Source organism: Podospora anserina, chromosome 4 (assembly GCF_000226545.1).
Source record: "Podospora anserina S mat+ genomic DNA chromosome 4, supercontig 4".
Classification (NCBI taxonomy): domain Eukaryota; kingdom Fungi; phylum Ascomycota; class Sordariomycetes; order Sordariales; family Podosporaceae; genus Podospora; species Podospora anserina.
Window position 1 is genome coordinate 2,131,390 of NW_001914850.1, and position 17,556 is coordinate 2,148,945.

General features: G+C 54.5%; 8 protein-coding genes across 8 annotated transcripts; all 8 read right to left on the bottom strand.

Annotated features, from left to right (window-relative positions):
- Positions 1-33: 33 nt before the first annotated feature.
- Positions 34-2,082, bottom strand: PODANS_4_5020 (uncharacterized protein; the record flags this gene model as incomplete). Its single annotated transcript, XM_001906321.1, has 1 exon — positions 34-2,082. The coding sequence occupies one exon, from the start codon at positions 2,080-2,082 to the stop codon at positions 34-36; it is 2,049 nt and encodes a 682-aa protein (XP_001906356.1).
- A 725-nt stretch (positions 2,083-2,807) lies between these two features.
- Positions 2,808-3,347, bottom strand: PODANS_4_5015 (uncharacterized protein; the record flags this gene model as incomplete). Its single annotated transcript, XM_001906322.1, has 1 exon — positions 2,808-3,347. The coding sequence occupies one exon, from the start codon at positions 3,345-3,347 to the stop codon at positions 2,808-2,810; it is 540 nt and encodes a 179-aa protein (XP_001906357.1).
- Positions 3,348-4,259: 912 nt separating this feature from the next.
- On the bottom strand, positions 4,260-5,372 carry PODANS_4_5010 (uncharacterized protein; the record flags this gene model as incomplete). The annotated part of the gene is made up of 1 exon (XM_001906323.1): positions 4,260-5,372. The coding sequence occupies one exon, from the start codon at positions 5,370-5,372 to the stop codon at positions 4,260-4,262; it is 1,113 nt and encodes a 370-aa protein (XP_001906358.1).
- Positions 5,373-6,187: 815 nt separating this feature from the next.
- On the bottom strand, positions 6,188-6,825 carry PODANS_4_5000 (uncharacterized protein; the record flags this gene model as incomplete). Its single annotated transcript, XM_001906324.1, has 2 exons — positions 6,188-6,347; positions 6,407-6,825. 2 exons carry the CDS (start codon positions 6,823-6,825, stop codon positions 6,188-6,190), a joined length of 579 nt encoding a protein of 192 aa, XP_001906359.1.
- Positions 6,826-7,309: 484 nt separating this feature from the next.
- Positions 7,310-7,837, bottom strand: PODANS_4_4990 (uncharacterized protein; the record flags this gene model as incomplete). The annotated part of the gene is made up of 2 exons (XM_001906325.1): positions 7,310-7,435; positions 7,532-7,837. 2 exons carry the CDS (start codon positions 7,835-7,837, stop codon positions 7,310-7,312), a joined length of 432 nt encoding a protein of 143 aa, XP_001906360.1.
- A 462-nt stretch (positions 7,838-8,299) lies between these two features.
- On the bottom strand, positions 8,300-9,582 carry PODANS_4_4980 (uncharacterized protein; the record flags this gene model as incomplete). Its single annotated transcript, XM_001906326.1, has 2 exons — positions 8,300-9,322; positions 9,487-9,582. 2 exons carry the CDS (start codon positions 9,580-9,582, stop codon positions 8,300-8,302), a joined length of 1,119 nt encoding a protein of 372 aa, XP_001906361.1.
- A 526-nt stretch (positions 9,583-10,108) lies between these two features.
- PODANS_4_4970 (uncharacterized protein) lies at positions 10,109-12,421 on the bottom strand (the record flags this gene model as incomplete). Its single annotated transcript, XM_001906327.1, has 1 exon — positions 10,109-12,421. The coding sequence occupies one exon, from the start codon at positions 12,419-12,421 to the stop codon at positions 10,109-10,111; it is 2,313 nt and encodes a 770-aa protein (XP_001906362.1).
- A 400-nt stretch (positions 12,422-12,821) lies between these two features.
- PODANS_4_4960 (uncharacterized protein) lies at positions 12,822-17,431 on the bottom strand (the record flags this gene model as incomplete). The annotated part of the gene is made up of 4 exons (XM_001906328.1): positions 12,822-14,987; positions 15,052-16,686; positions 17,053-17,132; positions 17,167-17,431. 4 exons carry the CDS (start codon positions 17,429-17,431, stop codon positions 12,822-12,824), a joined length of 4,146 nt encoding a protein of 1,381 aa, XP_001906363.1.
- Between the last annotated feature and the right edge of the window lie 125 nt (positions 17,432-17,556).

Here is a 17,556-nt window from a genome sequence, read left to right on the forward strand (position 1 = left end):
TTTCTTCAGAGATATCTAGGTACACAGCAACACTCAAGGCTTTTTGCACAAGCGCCCGTTCTGAGTCGGCAGCCCCGGCAGCTGTCCTTCTACCTCCCAGTCCTCGCTTCCGACAGCTGTATGCGCGTAGAACAAGCCGGTCGGATCATACTTCTTCTTCAGCTGGAGCAGTCTTGGATAGTGCGAGCCGTAGAAAGACTGTTGCCAGTTCGGCTCATTGATATCACCCTCGGACAGGTAGCTTCCCGCCCCTGGGCTCACCTGTCTCCACCTCGCCATCCAGTCATTCGTTAAAATGTTGCTCTGCGCTTGGATGACGGCAGGGCTGGCATCGGCAGGCCAGGCAGCTGCGAGAATGAAGAAGCCGGTTGTCTCTCTCCAGGCGGGGTTGACACTGTTGGTCTGGTTCACGGCTGAGTTGGGGGCAGCACGGATGTTGTAGCCAATCAAGATACCGCCTGCCTCGACGGCATACCGCACAGCAGCCATCGTTTCGTTCCTCTTGGTTGGGTTGATGAAGTTGTCTTTTGGGAAGAGCCGAGATGCGGCGCGGTTGTCAGCCCCTCCCACGTTCTCTGGGGGGAAAGTGCCAGAGTGTGCTTGGTATAAGCTGGGGTATTCGTTCCAGACAGGATCAATAGAAATTCCGAGATTGGCGAGGTCGTCCAAGAAGGGCTGGATAAGAGGTTGGAATTGAGCGAGCGTCATGTTGCCTCCCCACAGGGGGTTCATGCTGAAGAAGAACTGGCCCGGGCCAATATTCACAATGAGCCAGTACCCGTAGGCGCCGACCGCAGTGAAGGTGTCGAAATAGGTTGTGTATGCTTCCACACCAGCCCAGAAAGTGTCCGCTGTGACATTGGAGGAGGTGCCAAAGACGAAGCCGAGAGTCGAAACGGGGATCTGAGGGTAGGCCTTGACAGTCACCGAGGTGACCACGCCATAGGTGCTGCCACCGCCTCCTCGGAGAGCCCAGAACAGATCGGGGTACGAGCTTTGGCTGGCGGTGACGAAACGACCGTTGGGAAGTACGACGTCAAGCGAGAGAACTTGGTCGGCACCCATACCTACAAGCGAAGACATGGGGGAGTGGCCACCTCCGGCGATATACCCGCCCGCCATGCCCACAGTTCTGCACTCACCGCCAACGACGGTGACGTTGTGTGCCTCGGCAGCTTGGTAGACTTCCTCTGTCTCTACCCCGGAACCGAGCTTGAGAGCTGGCCCCGAGTGTCCGTTGCAGGTGTAATCCGGAATGTACTGGATATCTTTGAGCTTGTGAGTCCAGACAGACAGCGAACCAGCACCCATAGACTTGTCGGCGAAATCATGACCCGTGTTCTTCACCACCAGCCGGATGTTGGTTGCGCGAGCAAAGTTGAGTGCCAGCTGAATCTGGGATACCTTGGTAACGGCGACGGAATAGGAAGCATACCCTCCCAAGGTGCAGTTGTCGTAGATCTGGCTGGGATGATCCAAGGGCATACAGGTTTGCCCTTGCCAGAGCGGGAACATGGCCGAAGTTGGGTCCTCGACATGGAGCTGCGGTCTGTTCCAGTTTGTTTTGACGTATTCACACTGAGCGGCGTCGTACTGAGGCCAGTCGCTGTAGCATGGAGCGGCGAGGGGAACTGTCTTGATGAGCGCGCCCCCGAGCGTCAGGTTGAGGAGGTTCCACACCGAGTTGGATGGCCAGAGGGGATCTCCGGGGAAAGTTTTGCATCTCGGTCTTGGGATGCCACCGATGATGTTGGAGCTCGCCGGCGTGCCCTCGACGGGACCAAAGTCAAAGAGCTCTGCGTTGTTGGTGCTGTTGACGGCCGCTTTGGTCAAGACATTGTTCTCCCAGGAGAAACGGGAGGGGCATGTTGCCGTCGTTTGGTCAGCTAGAACAGTTAGTACAGCTGCGACAGTTGTCGCCCGGAGGTTGACTGTGACCATGTTGAGGCCGCTGAGAGGATTATGAGTGAAGCTATTAGGGGGGGTTGAACTCACCGAACCAACGATGTCGGCCTTTATAGGAGTTGTCCCCCCTCCGCCCGAAGAATCCCAGCCAAAGCACAACCTGCAGCACAATGGCATGGTGTTGAAGAACCAACCATACCGAAAATACTACCCAAGACTGGACTAACGCTGCCACAAGGCCCCGGACTGGCTACCGGCCCAGACAGGGACCCCTTTCCCCGCAGGTCACCCCCTTGCCGTTAACAGGGGCAGTCCACTGGGAACCAATTGGGAACGATGTCCGCTGCAGTCGTTCACCGCACGGCGGTGGCCGGAATTTCAATAGAGCTGCTGACTTGCATTCGCAGGTACAGCACAAGGCCTATAACGGCATTGGGCCAAATTTCCACGTGAGATATCAGCCGGTGCCGGGTTACACGACAGAGCATTCTACGCCACTTTCCCGGGTCGCCGATAGGATGTTGGAGGGTGTAGGTTTTCCAAGCGAGGAAAATAATCACAAACCAACATCCCGTCTCGCCGGTCCTTTGTCAGCTGGAAAAGTGGTCCGAGTCGAATCTCCGGTTCTTGAGCGGCACCATGTGCATGCCTTATTGGATTCGCCCTCAATGGAATTAGAAGATAGGTGTATGACATATTCGAGGAAAGGTAAGAAAGAGTGTCTGATCGATTTACTAGAACGGAAACGAACATTGGAGACAGTACGGGCGGTGTACAGAAAATAGAAAATCTCCCTTTCCTCCGCAAAGCTTGGCCAAACTGCTCGTGTACTTGCTGACCCTCCAGATTGCCACACTTCCAATAGCTTCCTGCACTTCACCATGGCCTTTACATGACGGGAATCAAGGGGCATTGACAACCTTGAGCTCCAACCCAGCCCGATCACCACCCTCATCAGTGTTGTGCACCGTATTCTTGATCATCCCATCCGTGTTCTTGAAAACCCGACGCGAGCCCTCAATCTTCCCGTCGAGATCCTTGGTGCTGGTGCTGGTCCCCTCAAACAGCAGCATCTGGTAGTTGACAAGCACCGACAAGTCAGAAGGGCGAAGCGTCAGGGTCAAGTGCACCTCGACGCGGATCTCGCCGCCGACTCTGGCCTCGTAGGTGACTTTCTGGGTGTACCCGGTCTTGGTGCCGATGATGACGGGGGCGAGGGTGTGGGTGCGGGTGTATGTTCTGTGGTTGACCGGCCAGGGCTCGTCGTCGCGGATGACGAGGGTGGAGGAGAGGTTGATGGTGCGGGAGACGACCTTTTCTCGGGCGGAGAGGTCGGTGGGCGAGCGGAATTCGATGGCTGAGACCGGGGCCGGGACCGGGGCCGGAGCTGGGGAGGCTTGGATGGCCGTGAGGAGGCCGAGGAGAAGGAGTGAGAGCTTCATTTTGGGGTGAATAGATGGGGCGGTTCAACTATGAAGGTTGGCGATTCTGAAACTTGTGTTTAGTTCTTAGCTGTTGAGTTTGAGTTGATGGAGTGAGAGTCGACATGTCGTGAGGACGGGTGCTTGTACTTATAGACGAGAAAAGCTCCTGTCTTTGGGTCTTGTCCCTCCCAGGATGCCTCTTCTTTCAGTCATGAACCGCTCATGATCATCAGAGGCGTCTCATCATTTCAGCCAGGCAAAAATAATACTATCACGAGCAAGAAGTCAACAGCCTTCGGCATGCTTCGCAAACCCGACGGACGTCTTGGCGTACATCCGCGCAAGCATTGGTTCAACAACAGGCGTCTTGTTATGAGTTCGGCGTTGATGATATTCTATGTCTCTCCCCCCTGGCTTAACACCGCCCGACAAAAGCATGCGCATCTAGGATGAATACCATTTCCATCTCATTGAACGTTTTGGGCAAGCCATCTATCTGACGGTGGCTGTGGTGTGGCAGCTGTTGGTGGTGTAACAAACTCAGGGTGGTTTTCGAAAAGACAATTGGTGAACACCATCAGCCGCAAATCCGAAAATCATTTCCAGAAACACATGAGACTTCGAGGCTGATTCTTGTAGCTGCGGCTGGTTAGATAATGATGAAAGGGGCATAACACCGAGTTATCATTACAGATCCCAAAAGCAGGGAATCGATGCTGGGCAGTCAGCCGCAGCTCTCCTTAATCTTGGCGACACAATGGTTGATGATGAGGACTGTCTTCGACTGGCTGCATCCGTGAATTTATCTATGAACTAGAAATAAAAGCACTTGAATGTTCAGTCCGACAACCTTGATGTCTGCCCCAACTGAGCCTTATATACTATGGTTGGCAGCTGCTATCTCACAAGTGTGCTCAGGTTTCAACCCATTCAACGGGGAGTGAGCTTGAGAAGTCTTCCACCGGCACCATCCTCCAGCACCCACAATGCGCCATCAGACCCCTGTCGGACACAGCGAATGCGTCGTCCGAGTGAGATGCGCTGAGCCTCCCGCGCCGTGTTACCGGTAATCTCCACGCGCACCAAGCCCTGAGCTCCGAGGGCACTGATGATGGCATTGCCCCTCCAGTTGCGGAACAGGTCACCCTTGTAGATAATCACGCTGGATGGGGAGATGACGGGGTTCCAGAAGGCTTTGGGCGCAATGAACTCGGGGCGTGTATTGTGGTTCGGGATAGGCCGGCCGTCGTAGTGGTTGCCCTGGGACACAATCGGCCACCCATAGTTGCCGCCTCTCTCAATCAGGTTGAGCTCATCACCGCCCATCGGTCCCATCTCAACCTCCCAAAGACGGCCCTGTTCGTCGAAGTCGATGCCCAGGGGGTTGCGGACACCCAGTGCCCAGATTTGGCTACCGACTGTGCCAGTGAACGGGTTGCCGGCCGCGACCGTTCCGTCGTCGTTCAAGCGGATGATCTTGCCGAGGTTGGAAGTCATGGACTGAGCAGGGTCAAACTGCTGCCTCTCGCCGGATGAGATCCAGAGGGTAGAGTTGGAGTCGAAGAGGATGCGGTGGGCGAAGTGACCGTCGCCGTTGACCTTTTGCGACTGACGCCAGATGACCTCGACGTTTTGCAGAGCGCCGCCGCCGCTGGTGTTGAGCACCAGCCTGGCCCGCGCAACCGCAGCGCCAGACCCTCCGGTGCCGGCTTCGGCATAGCTGATGTATACCAGGTTGTTCTCAGAGAAGCGGGGGTGCAGGGCGACGTCTCCGAATCCACCCTGGCCTCCGTAGCGGACTGAAGGCACACCGGTGATGGTGCCCTTGGCCTTGGTGTTTGGATCAACAAGACGCAGCTGGCCCCTCTTCTCGGTCACGAGGATGCGGTTATCGGGCAGGAAAGCAAGAGCCCATGGTTCGGCAAAGTCGGTGATCGCTGCCGTGTTGAATGGGGAGTTCTGACGAGCTGTCACGGTCGATGGTGCTGCCCAAGCACCGGTTACCAACGCCAGGGCGTAGGCGGTAGAAAGTCCGAATCTCATGGTTGCTGGCTCTTTGCTATTCAGTGCCTGGCCAGAAAAGAGGTGACAGCCTCTTCAGAGTGGTTGGGCAGATGGGTCGAATTATATAGAAGCTGTTGTTACTCAGTGCTTGTTATGGGAATTAGGTCGGTTGGTGCTGCGGCAATAGCCTATTCAAGAAACCAAGGGATCAACAACTCCTAACCTTGTTCAGGCTCTTCGCACGTATTGGTGGACTTATAGCCGATAAACAAACAGGTAGAGAATACCACTCCGCAGTTCTTGTCCCGGGTCTTGGCTGGTCGGTGGTGTATGAAAGAGGCAAGTGACCTCTCACCTCCAGGGGCGCCGGGATTATCAACATATATATGCTATAGCTGTGACTTCTTGGCGGGTTGGCACCTTTCTTGGCAGGCTTTTGCCATGCGTAGACCGGCACTTGTGGCGATCGATCTCTTGTCCCAGGTCATACGGCCGGAAGGATTGTCGAATACGCCCAGTTGTGCTGCGTACCGTGGGACCTTGGGGAATGCAATGACGTCGTTGCAAGGAATGAAGAGGGTGGTGGTTAAGTGAGACAGAGCTGAAGGGATCTGGTATCAGGGGCTTGCTCCTATTATAGGTGTCTGACCGAACCGATGACGTTTGCTATAAAGTAGTAATCATGCCGGTGACAATGCGCATGGACTTGGAAGGCCAGGGTAGGCACTGGTTGACCTGCCTGTCTCGAACTTTCACTTTCTTCACTTTCTTCGATAAGAGTGCATGCAGTCTGATACCCAACCGTTGACAAATCTCCAATTCTTTCATCATAGATACACGCGCGCCGACAGTCTTTACAGTGCCGTCACACTCCCCGCTCCAATCGTAACATCAACTGGCGCGCATTTGATCTCGCGAGCGCTGTATATTTGTCCAGGCGTCCAGCTAGGATTCTCCGTTGTCACGTCGGTGCATGACAGGGTTAAGGTGGTCGCTCCGCTTACAGAAAACAGCCTGCTCATGTATGTCAGTGAGCTGGCTACCAGGTATACATAATGCATTGGGTAACCTACTTGTCACTGCAGTCAATAGTCTCACTGATCTCCAACGTGCCAGCAGGTCTGCTGAATTTGAATCCAACCTTCGCCCCAGCCGGCACACCAGTTCCCGCCGGTGTGCACGCATACTCGACGGTCCCATAGAAGAAGTCGGACAGCTGGCTGCTAGAGGCACTGCACGAAGCGGTGTAGGGCACGACATCGTTGGAAACGTTAAAGTTGACATAACCCCACGAGTTCTGGTGAGCCGGGTTGGTGAAGACGTAAGAGGCATGGAAGTCGAAGTCGTCGACTGTCCATTTCAAGGCCTCGAGCGTCTTTGTGCACGTTTTGATTGGATCTGGATGCCCCCCGCATTTGCCATCTCTTCGTTTGTGTGGGGTGGCGGTCGAGAAGCTCAGGAGCGTTATAAGGGTGACGACGGAGGCTTTCATTTTGATGTTGCGTAGAGTACGACGAGATGGGAACCTGGGAAGACTCTTGGGGGAACGTCAAAAGAGTGCCAAGGACTCCGCACCAGCTTTTTAATACCCGAGGATTGACGCGCCTGGGGAAGTTTGGTAATCTCCAAAAGAATCCGATTCGGCTTTCAGCTTCTCACCTCACGAGTCACGCCACCCACACCCCTGTTTACTTTCCTAGTGGCATTGCGGCCTATCAAAGCCCTAGTGGCTGCACACGTCTGCCAACAGTGTTCTCCGCCCTTACAACGTGGCATGATTGTGGTAACCTTCGGTGTGGCTGACTGAAGGCGTAACCTGTGCTCAAAGAACACGCTCTCTCGATATGTAAGCATCGAGACTGTCTACGAACACGAAATACATAGGTCCTATATGTTTCAAGCCCATTGCTCTGTCGCTTCCCACCTCAACATCCTACTGGCTTCAAGCCTCCTCACTCCCCCCCGGCATAAAACCCTCACAGCTTCTCATTAACCCACTCGCTCTCATACTTGACACCACTCAACTTGAACAACTGTGTAATCGGGCATCTCCTCTCCACCTCAGAAACAAACTTGTCAAACTTGTCCCCCTCCACATCCGTCTGCACCCGCACACTCAGCTTCAGACTCTCCCAGTTCGGGTTCCCCTGCTCCCCGTTGACCAGCACAGCCGTTGGAAGCTACGCTTCGACGCTCACGTCCCACTTTCCAAGCTTGATCCCATGATTACTCGCGACAACAGAGCCAGTGACTTGGTTGCATGCGCTCAGACTGGCAAGGGAATAGACAACCGGTGAGGGGGCCGAGTCAGCGCCGCCGAGAACGGGATATGTGTCCGCCGTGAAGGTGTATGGCTTCCCTGGAACGGAAACTTTTTGAAGGGTACCAGTGCCGGTGCCGGTGACTTTTACAGGGAGTATCTGGAGGCGGGCGGGGGTGGTTGAGAATCGGCGCCGGGCGGCTTGGCGTGCGGTTGTGGTGAGGCGGGTGGTGAACTTGAACATTGTGATGCCGGCAATGCTCAAGAGAAATATTTTGTAGTATGCAGGTGAGGTTACAGCGAGGTGTTGAAGTTCAGATGTCTACCAGCCTCTCTGTAATTGTATGTAAGTGAATAGGTGTTGCCATTTTGGCGTGATACAACTCCAGAATGACGAAAACGAACTATTACGTACTGTTTCTGGGCGTTTGTCCTAGTGTGTAACAGTTCGTGAGCCTCCATAGGGTTGAAATAAAGCTTTACAATTGTGATGATTGGTAAGGGACTTGTCTGGATACAGTGTGGAAACCAGCTGCGGGTTAACCTACCTTTAATCACGTTCACGTACCAGAAGATATCGCACAAGCTTGGGAGGGTTCGCAAGGAAACATGGAGGTGATGCGTCGCTTTGTTCTTGCTACCAGGGTCAAATACTTGGATGCCATCAACGATTGTCTCCACGCCTACCATTGCGGGAAAAAACATTTCAACTGTCCTTGGGCTTGATCAAGTGGCAGTCTGACCGAATGTCTGAGCCCGTGGTGCCACTGGACAGATACAGACCATTGCCACACTCCAGAATGTTCATCTTCCCCCGCCCTGACATGTACACTTCGTTGGTGACGGGGTTAATGCACGCCTTCACTCTCTCGTGTGTGCCGGCCGCGACAGCAGCCTCAACAACAGACTTTATCCTGACCACCACTTGCACCGAGGGGCCGGTAGGGCTCTTGCTGACATACGCCTCCAGGGTCTCCGTGTTTCCGGTGGTGTACTTGAGTCCCAAGTAACCGTTGCTATCAGTGGTCCAGAGGGCAGTGTATGATGTCGAACTTGGACGACCGCCGGCAAAGCTCTGCCAGGCCACGATGTTGCTGTTGACGACGTTCATCCACCGGGTCGATCCGTCCCAAAATGGCGAAACAGAGGCCAGGAATACCGTGCCCGTTGGCTTGCACGTGAGCGATACCACGCTCGTAGGGGTCGACGTTGTGAGGACAGTAGTCGTCTCGGAAGCAGTGACAGTGTCGGTAACGGTTGCCAATTCTGTGGCGGAGACGATGTCCGTGACAGTGGCCGAGATAGTCTCCGTGACAGTGATGACGTCGGTCTGGGTGCTAGAGAGCGTGGCCACAGTCGTGCTGATGGCGTCGCCAGCTGTCACGGTGACAGTCTCGGTCGCTGCGGCTGCCGTGACGGTGGTGGGTTCAATGCCGACGCAACTGCAGGCCTTGACATACTTCTCCCAGTCGGCACACACAGCCGTGACATACTCGGGGAGAGAAGACGCAACATCGCGAGCCGTCATCTGCTGTTGATAGACGAACGCAGTCGTGGTGACGGCCGAGGCCGATTCGACGACGGTGGTAGTAACGGGAACTGTGGTGGTTTCGAGGACGATACTCGTCTGTGTGGCAGCCGTGATTGTGGTCGTCTCAGTGAAGAGGACTGTTTCGGTCGATGCGGTTTCGGTTGACGTCTCAGTGAACAAAGCAGTTTCGACTGCGCTCTCGATCACCGTCAATGTCTCGGTCAAGGTGCTGCATTTGACTCGTCAGTACCTTTCGGTATAGTACACTCGCTGCGGTCCAGGGCAACTTACACAGCCGAGGGTGTCAAGGTAACGACCAGATTGGCCGAACAATCAGCAATTCCATCATCATTGGCCAAGACAACAGCTTTCAAACAGTTGTTGCTGCGACAGCAAGCAGCAGAAGCTACCTGCAGCAGGGCAGCACCAGTCAGAGCAACAGCCCCAAAGTTCTTCATGGCAAAAACGAGTGACAGAAATCAAAAGAGTGACACGGAGTTGGATTAGTGAAAGAACATGGGCAACCTTTTGTTTTGATCGAGGGCCCAGACCCTTTTATTCCATACCTACTCTCATGGTCATCTGGAGTTTGCGGGCGGCAGAAACAGTGGCTGTTCGATAGTGTTGTTTTGGCGATCCAGACTCTCGGGAACGTTGAACTATTGAGGCGCTTGAGATTGCTTACTGGAAGCTGACCAACCACAGACGAAGAGGAATGGCAAGATATTTGATATGATTGGTTGTGCTTGATAGAAAAGAAGAAACGGCCCAATTGGGCAATTATTTCATGCTTTCAACTCCCTACCTCGACCCAAATCAAGGTGTTCGCCTTGGGCCGCTGTCGAAGGCACAGACCATCATGCAGGGCGCATTTTTGGAACAAATCCTCCGGGGCTTGAAAAAAGAAAAAAAAAGGAGTCAAATGCTTCTAGAAGCAATCTTGACCGCAGAGTGACACTGACGTGGTCACCTTCCAAGAAGCGATCAGTCACCCAACCGCGAGCCCGGTCCTCCTGGGAGTGTCAGATCGATCAGGTCTCTTCCCGGCTTCAACCTGTTGCTCCCCGAGAACGTGGCCTCCAACAAGTGAAAGCCCCCAGATAGATTTCTGGGCAACTCAAACGTCACTCGTCCCTCGTCCTTTTCCGTCAACACATACTCCAGCTCAACTTGCTCTCCAACTAACCTCACCACACCTTCCACCACCTCTCCCGGTCCTGGTGTCACCGAGACCGATATAAACATCCCATCATCCGAACTCCCATTTCCTGGCGCAAACATGGCCCTCACCAACGTCGGTCCAGTAGGCGGCTCCTGCCATCCATGCTTCGTCATCCCCCACTCCGGTTTATGTTGATAGCAAGGCACACACCCGGGACAGTACGATCCGTTCTCCGGCACCCCTCCACTGACTGGATTTCTATACCCAAACCACATTCTCTGAATTTCTGGCCAAGAAACATACCTTTCCCTCCCTCCCATAAACCCAACTTCTCTTTCCCCTTCCATCTCATTCAGCCAGAGATCCGGCGGGTACTGCCTAACCAAGTCTCTGGGAGGAGGCTGATCCGGCGCGTCCTTGTCTCTCACCTCCACACCTCCCCAGCCTTCTTTCCAGCTATTCATTGTCCAGTAAAACTCATCAATCGTCAAACTCCACAGCTTCCAGCTCCCATTCTCATCTAGCACCATTTGGTCATGGTACATGCCCCCTCTGATCGTCCCTGCAGTCTTGTCGGTGGCTGGTTGCAATAGCCTCGCTCTCAAACTCGCTGAACGCCCGTCTTGGGAAACGTGAATCACCGGCTGCGGCCTCCAGTGAAAGGATATAGCAGATCGGGTGGGACGAGCGGACGTGCCGTATGCTTGTGTGCATGCCTCCAGGACTCTCTGACGGGTGTGGTAGAATCCGGCAAACGGTGACTCTTTGTTGGCATATGGGTGGTGGATGGCGGCCATGAGCGAGCAGGCGGCACCGTCGATAAAGTCGATATAGAAGCCATAGGCGTTGGAGATGGATTCTGTGCCTTCGTAGCCATATGACCTTGAAAGGCGACGGGATAGCTCTTCGAGGGAGTCTGCCGTCGCTGTCTGAGCGATAGGCTTGTTGGTACCCCTCGTGGTGTAATCCAGCAACACTGGATCAACAGTACTCGCTGGCATAACTCCCCCGTGCCCCCAACCATCAGAGTAATTCGCCACAACCAACGGTGCGATCGTGACATTGAGAAACTGCCAGATCCCATTCCGCCTGACAAATGAGCTTTGGAAGAAGCTAAACCGCCACGATGCCGTGCCCTTCTCCTGGTCCCCAACCAACCCAATCTCGATCCCTCTCGCATCCGCCATCCTCTCCGCATCCGGCACGTTTTCGTCAACCTCCTGCCGGATCTTGACCACCGTATCAAAAATGAGATGCTCGTTCAGAACCCCCTGCTTCAACCCCTCACCCCCCATCCACCTCTCCAACCCCTCCTTTATCCCCCCGGGCCCCTCAAAAACTCCCACATTATCCACCCTCAACACCCCCCAACTATGACTCCCAAACAGCTCCCCCACCTCCCCCCACAGCCTCCGATCGACATAATACCCCCAAGCATGCTGCAAGTTCCTCACCTCATCCTCATCGTTCAAATCCTCTATTCTCCTCCCCAACCCGACACCCTCCGGTCCCTCCCCAACCACACCCGCAACCCCCCTCGGAATCGGCACCCCCGCCTCCTCGGCACTATAATGAAACTCAGGCACCAACCCGAAATCCCTCCCCCCAACATTCCTCCACCCACCCTCATAACCCCCCTCGTAAAGCTCATGATACCTCATCACCCCTATCTCCCACCTGCCCTCCTGCGTGACAGAGTACTCATTCTCCCATATCCCCCCCCTCATCCTCGTGGCCCCCTTCCCGTCCCCCTGAAACCTCCACCCGTTCCACCTCCCTTCCGCCGTCTTGCCATCCACAGCTAGGTTCACCAGCGGTGTGGCGAGAACCATCGTGTCGAGTGATCCAGGCAGGCGGCCGTTCATGTCCCCCGCGTCCGCCTCAAGCCATGTCTTGATCGCCTCGGGACCCTGGATGGAGGTGTTGCCCCAGAGTAGAGTACCCTCAGGAGCGAACAGCGCCGCCATGTCAGCGTAGCGGCCGAACTGGGCTAGCTGCGCAAACGTTGAAGTTACATCCTTGATCTCGCGGAGGGACTCGATGCGAGAGACATTGTGGGCTAGTTCCTCGACTGTCACCGCGTCACACACGCCAGCCCCGGCGGCCGTCCACAAAAGCAGTCGTGATAGCCTCATGTTTTGGTGGGAATAGGATTGTTCGAGGCGCGGGGTACCCTGGAGGGCCCCCAAGGTGCTCTCGGTCACAATGTCATGTTAAATGGTCGTTCTCAACAACACCTTGATCAAACACTGGATTCATCTGCCGAGGACAACCCCGCTACCTGGGCCTCTTTATCCCAGAGGACGTCTAAAGCTATATTATGCCTGTATGCTTTTCTCCGCTTGTGCCTATTGGCTAAATAATGTCCTTGATTCCGACCACCCTCATATCCCCGTCCGCTTCCACCATGGAATCCGTGCAGGTAAGCTTCATGTTGAAATGCGCCTACTAAAGAGTAGCCATGTGTTTTATCAAAGCAATGTCGATCCTCCCCAAGCCGTTCCCATCTACTCTTCACATCGAAACCCCCTCATTTCATACATATGTTACACACGGCCCAAAGAAATCCACAATCTCCCTATTGGAGTCGACCTTCACCCAGTCGGGCAAGCCGTCCGGCCACGAGGGCCTGCCAGACCGAACCTCCTCCTTCATTTGCTTTTCGCGAGTGACCGCCATAGTTTCGTTCGTCGACATATTCGAGCTTGCTGGCGATTCTTGGTCCACAAACATTGGCGAACTGCTAGGGTAGGGTGTATCACCCTCATCAGAGTTCAAGTCCTTGCAGGTGTTTGAAATTTCAAACTTTTTGGCAATGCCTTCAAACAACACCACGTCAGAGGCGCCAGGTCTGAAGGCCGTTGGATTTGTGGAAGGCATTTGAAACCGCGGCCAGGCCGCACCGGGCGTTTTCCGTATGGCTGAAGTGTTCGCTGCACAAAGCTCGTCCAGACTGGGCAAGTCGGCCTCATCGTCCGTCTCTGAATGGTGAGGAGGTTGTGCGGCTGTACGGACTTCATTTGCTCGTTTGGGCTTGGACTTTGTTATTACATTCTGCTCCGACTTGGTGGTAGCCGGATCGCCTTCATCATCGGTATAGGATGAAAGATCGATACACTCCAGATCCTCCTCTGTGAACCCGTACGCATTCCAGTCTACTACGACAGACCGAACAGGCGGGCGGATGCCTGGTGCCTGTTGAGTGGCACCGGGCCGTGATACCGACTCAATCTTGGGCCGCTTCCTATCGCCCGAAGCTTGAGGGGAATTCTTAGAACCATCCCAGGCCTCCTCGGCCGTGCGCTTGACCTTTGGTTTGGGCGGTGCCCGCTTTCGTGGCTTGTCAAGTCCCTCTTTGCAACATCTGTGAGTGCATGGCTTGCCCGTCTTTGTGAGAGTCCCACCCGCACAGTTATGATTACACTGCCACTTTCCGCTTGGAAGCTGGACTGGGGGGGATGTATCGGACTCGGGTTGAGAGGAACCCTCTTCCTGTGCCATCTCGACCAACTCATGGATTCCTGGATACTGTTCCGCCTGAGCGTCTTTTTGGCCCTCCATCATAAACCTGGGTGCTTGGATAGATGGCGTGGTGAATGATGACTGTGGGCGCAGTGCTAACCGAGCGGCCGCCTGCTCAGCGGCGAGAATGAAGTCAGAGTCGTCAATACCACCATCGTCCAGCTCGTCCATTTTATCAGCATCATTGCTGCCATCAATCGTCCGTGGTTGAGTGAACTTGGCTGTCGCTGGCGGAGCCCAGCTCGGGGGCACGGTGGAGAAAGCGGCTTGCTTGGGAAATGCTGAGGCAGGAATGTTGTGTTTCAGTGTCTTGGATATCATCGTCCCAACAATCTCCTCGCAAGTAAAGTGACACACAATGTCGTCATCAACATTTTGGAGACCAACCCAGAACTTCAATTCGTACCCTGTCTCTTTGCTGACCTCCAGCTTCCTCATGCTGCCTCGCCAAAAGAACGAAAGAGTCCCGCTGGTAGTTTCGGCCAGGAAGTTGATGTCAGGTGTCTTCTTCTTCCAATACGGTGGACCGAGTCGATTCAAATACCGTAGGTTAGCCCTAATTTCCACCCCAACGGTGACGCCTGTTGGATTAGGTTGAGACTTGTGGCTGACTAGCTCCAGATCGAAGCTCAACCGGGGAAACTTTTCAAGAGAGCTCTTGATAGTCATTCCGAAGGGGGTCTGCCGAGCCATCAATCTCTCAATGTCGACGCTGTCCATGTCGGCGAGTTCCAACACTGTCCGGATGCCTTTGCTGGCAAGCTTACGCATCCCAACGGGCCCAATGCTGGGTACCTGGGTCAGTTGTGTCACCCGACCTTCCCATGACTCTGCAGCGAGGGCTCTCGCAAGCTCGAGGGCATTCTTCATGCCAATCGCATCATAGTCGTTTCCTTTGCAGTCAATCACGGCGTGGACAAGGCGGTTGAGTCGCTCAAACACGATTTTGCGCTCCAAGACCAGTTGACGTCGAGCCTTGGCTGCATCGGCCGAGTCGGGGTATTGAACGCTTCCCAAATGGGCCTGAACCATCAAGGAGATCTTGTGCCATGTTTGCGTGACCGCTTCCTTGATTGGATAGACGATGAGGGGGGACTGGTTCATCTCGCGAAACAAAGGCCTCTCGGCGGGCTTGAAACGAAACTCTTTGAACTCGCTGGCTTGTGAAAGGATGGTGAGCTGTGGCCATGGGGTCAGCGCGCCGTGGTCAACATAATTCTGTGAAGCCATGTGGGATCTATACCAGTGCGCCCATCTTGACAGCCTTGGGAATCTGCAACAGCATCTTCATTGTGGAAAACTCAACCATATACTTGGACATGGCGCGGCCGTAGTAGGTTGACTTGAATGTCTCGTTGTCGGTAACACACTGGGCATCTTGCAGTTGCTTAATGTCGCGCTCGCATATCTCTTCCAGCTTGGCGTCGATCTGGCTGGGATTGCAATTACTGCCAGTCAAGTGGTAAAAGCTTGGGTTGCGTCGAAGCCGGACGCTCAAGAACGTGCCGCTAAGCCACTTCTTTGCAGACGCGAGATCGTGGATGGTGCCCAGGCCTATCTCGGAGTTGAGGTGTTCGATCAGGTTGAGATGAAGCGTACTCTCGAGAATTTCTTGTCCGGACACCATCTTTTCGTACCGTGCCTTGTTGCCGGCCTTGGTCAGGATGATGGCAGTGGCGCTGTCATCAAATTGGGGGCGTCCCGCTCGACCTAGCATTTGCATCACCTCGAGATCAGAGTACTCCTGAAGCTTGTCATCCGCGTAGCCCATTGTTCCTTTCAACACAACCGTGTGGCATGGCAGGTTAATGCCAACGGCCAATGTCGACGTGCAACATATGACACCTAGTTCTCCCTTGAGAAATGACTGCTCAACAGCACCTCGATCTTGAACATCGAGACCGGCATGGTGAAATGCCACACCCAATTTGACAATCTCCTGCAGCTCTCGGCTGATGACGGGGATCCGGCCTTTGGGGGCAGGCCACAGCTTCGTATTTGGCCTGGCAGCAGCATATTCGGCCAGCAGACTGGCCGTTGACTCGCAGGATTTCCGTGTGAAGCAAAACACCAGTATGGGCTTCTGTTGAGAGTGCCTGGCAATCAGGTTGGGGAGTTTGGAGTCAAGCAGCTTATCAAGGATGAACTCGTTGCCGTTGCACTCGTATCCATAAACGAACTTTTGCAGTTTGACAGGCCTGAACTCTTCACCAAATGTCTCTCGCAGTGCCGGCAGGTGCTGGTTGGTATGGTCCCGGCCAAGCCATTGGGCAATATCATCCGAGTTGGGAACGGTGGCGCTCAAAGCGATAAATCGAACATTGGTTCCAATGGTCTTCATGCGGGAAACGACTGCTTCCAACGTGGCGCCGCGGACATCCTTGAGAATATGAACCTCGTCGATGAGGAATAGCTCGACCAGCTGCAGAAGCCTGCGATGGTCTTGCCATTTTCGTGTAATCGAATCCCACTTCTCTGGGGTGGTAACAATGATCGAAGCATCGCCAACGCGCCGCATCTCGGCCTGGGAAGTGTCCCCGGTGAGCTCAGCGCACTTGAGCTTCATGTGGCCAAACTTCTTTTCCCAATCGCGGGCCTTTTCGGCACACAAGGCCTTGGTGGGTGCTTGGTACACAATCTTGAAGTTTTCGTGGCCGCGATCGAGAGCAAGTTTGCAAATTGCCAACTCGAGGATGGCAGTCTTTCCACTACCGGTGGGTGCCGAGACCACCACATTGTTGTTGGTCTTGTACACTGCCTCGAAGCACTTGGACTGTACTGCGTTGAAAAATTCAAAGGGGAACAGGGCGCGGAACTTGTCTGGCAGGGCCTCTCGTAAGTTGACGAGGCGTATACCGTGAACAACAGGCGCAGTACCCTGTCGTTGAGAGGGAACGTGCTCTCGCGTAGTACTGGGAGTTGGAAGGGGTTGAAGGTGTGTAATGTCCGGTTGGGTAGCTGTTGTAGTTGCAAACGACGTGTGATACGGTTGCGTGTGGGTAGTTGACCCTGGGGGCGGGCTGTAGTTCGCATGCGACCAACTGCGGGCGGAAGGCTCGAGGACGGGAGAGACTGGACAGAATTAGCAGAGTTCCGTATTAACACCTCCACCATGCTGACCTGAATATGAAGCCAATGGTTGTCGTTGCGATAGGTGGTGGCGAGGCTGCGAGATGTTGTGGGCTGGGTGGTGTTGCGATTGAAAGGAGCCAGGAGTGTTTGCGTTTTGGTATGGAGGACTAACATGTCTCTCTGTCATGTGTGGGGCGGTGTGTCTCGATAAACCGGCAATGATTTGTTGGTATTCGGGGTCTTGTTCAATGGCTTTAAAAGATTAATTAATCAGGGGAGGTCAAACTCAACCGCGTCAAGTAACGGCTAGAACGACAAGAATAAGCTAGCTTACCGTAGGCGTCTCCCAGTCGATCATCAAATTGCGTCGGCTGGTTCAAGTAGCGGAACTGGTCCGGGGTCCGGGGATCCATCTCCGAGGCGCAGCGGTGGTTGTGTGAGTGACGGGTGTCTCGGGAAGCGTCCCGGGAACGTACACTGTCGTCAGGTACTGGCACGACACGATTGCGTTTCGCAACATGGGGTCGGTTGGGCCTCCATGGCCGCGACATGGTGTGCCAATTGCGCAAGGTACTGAAGTGCCCGGGTGGAAGGTATGACAGAGGCAGAAAGAATTGCAACACGTGTTGAGAGGCGTTTGCAGCTGGACTTGGGCTGTAGAATGCGGATGCGGGAT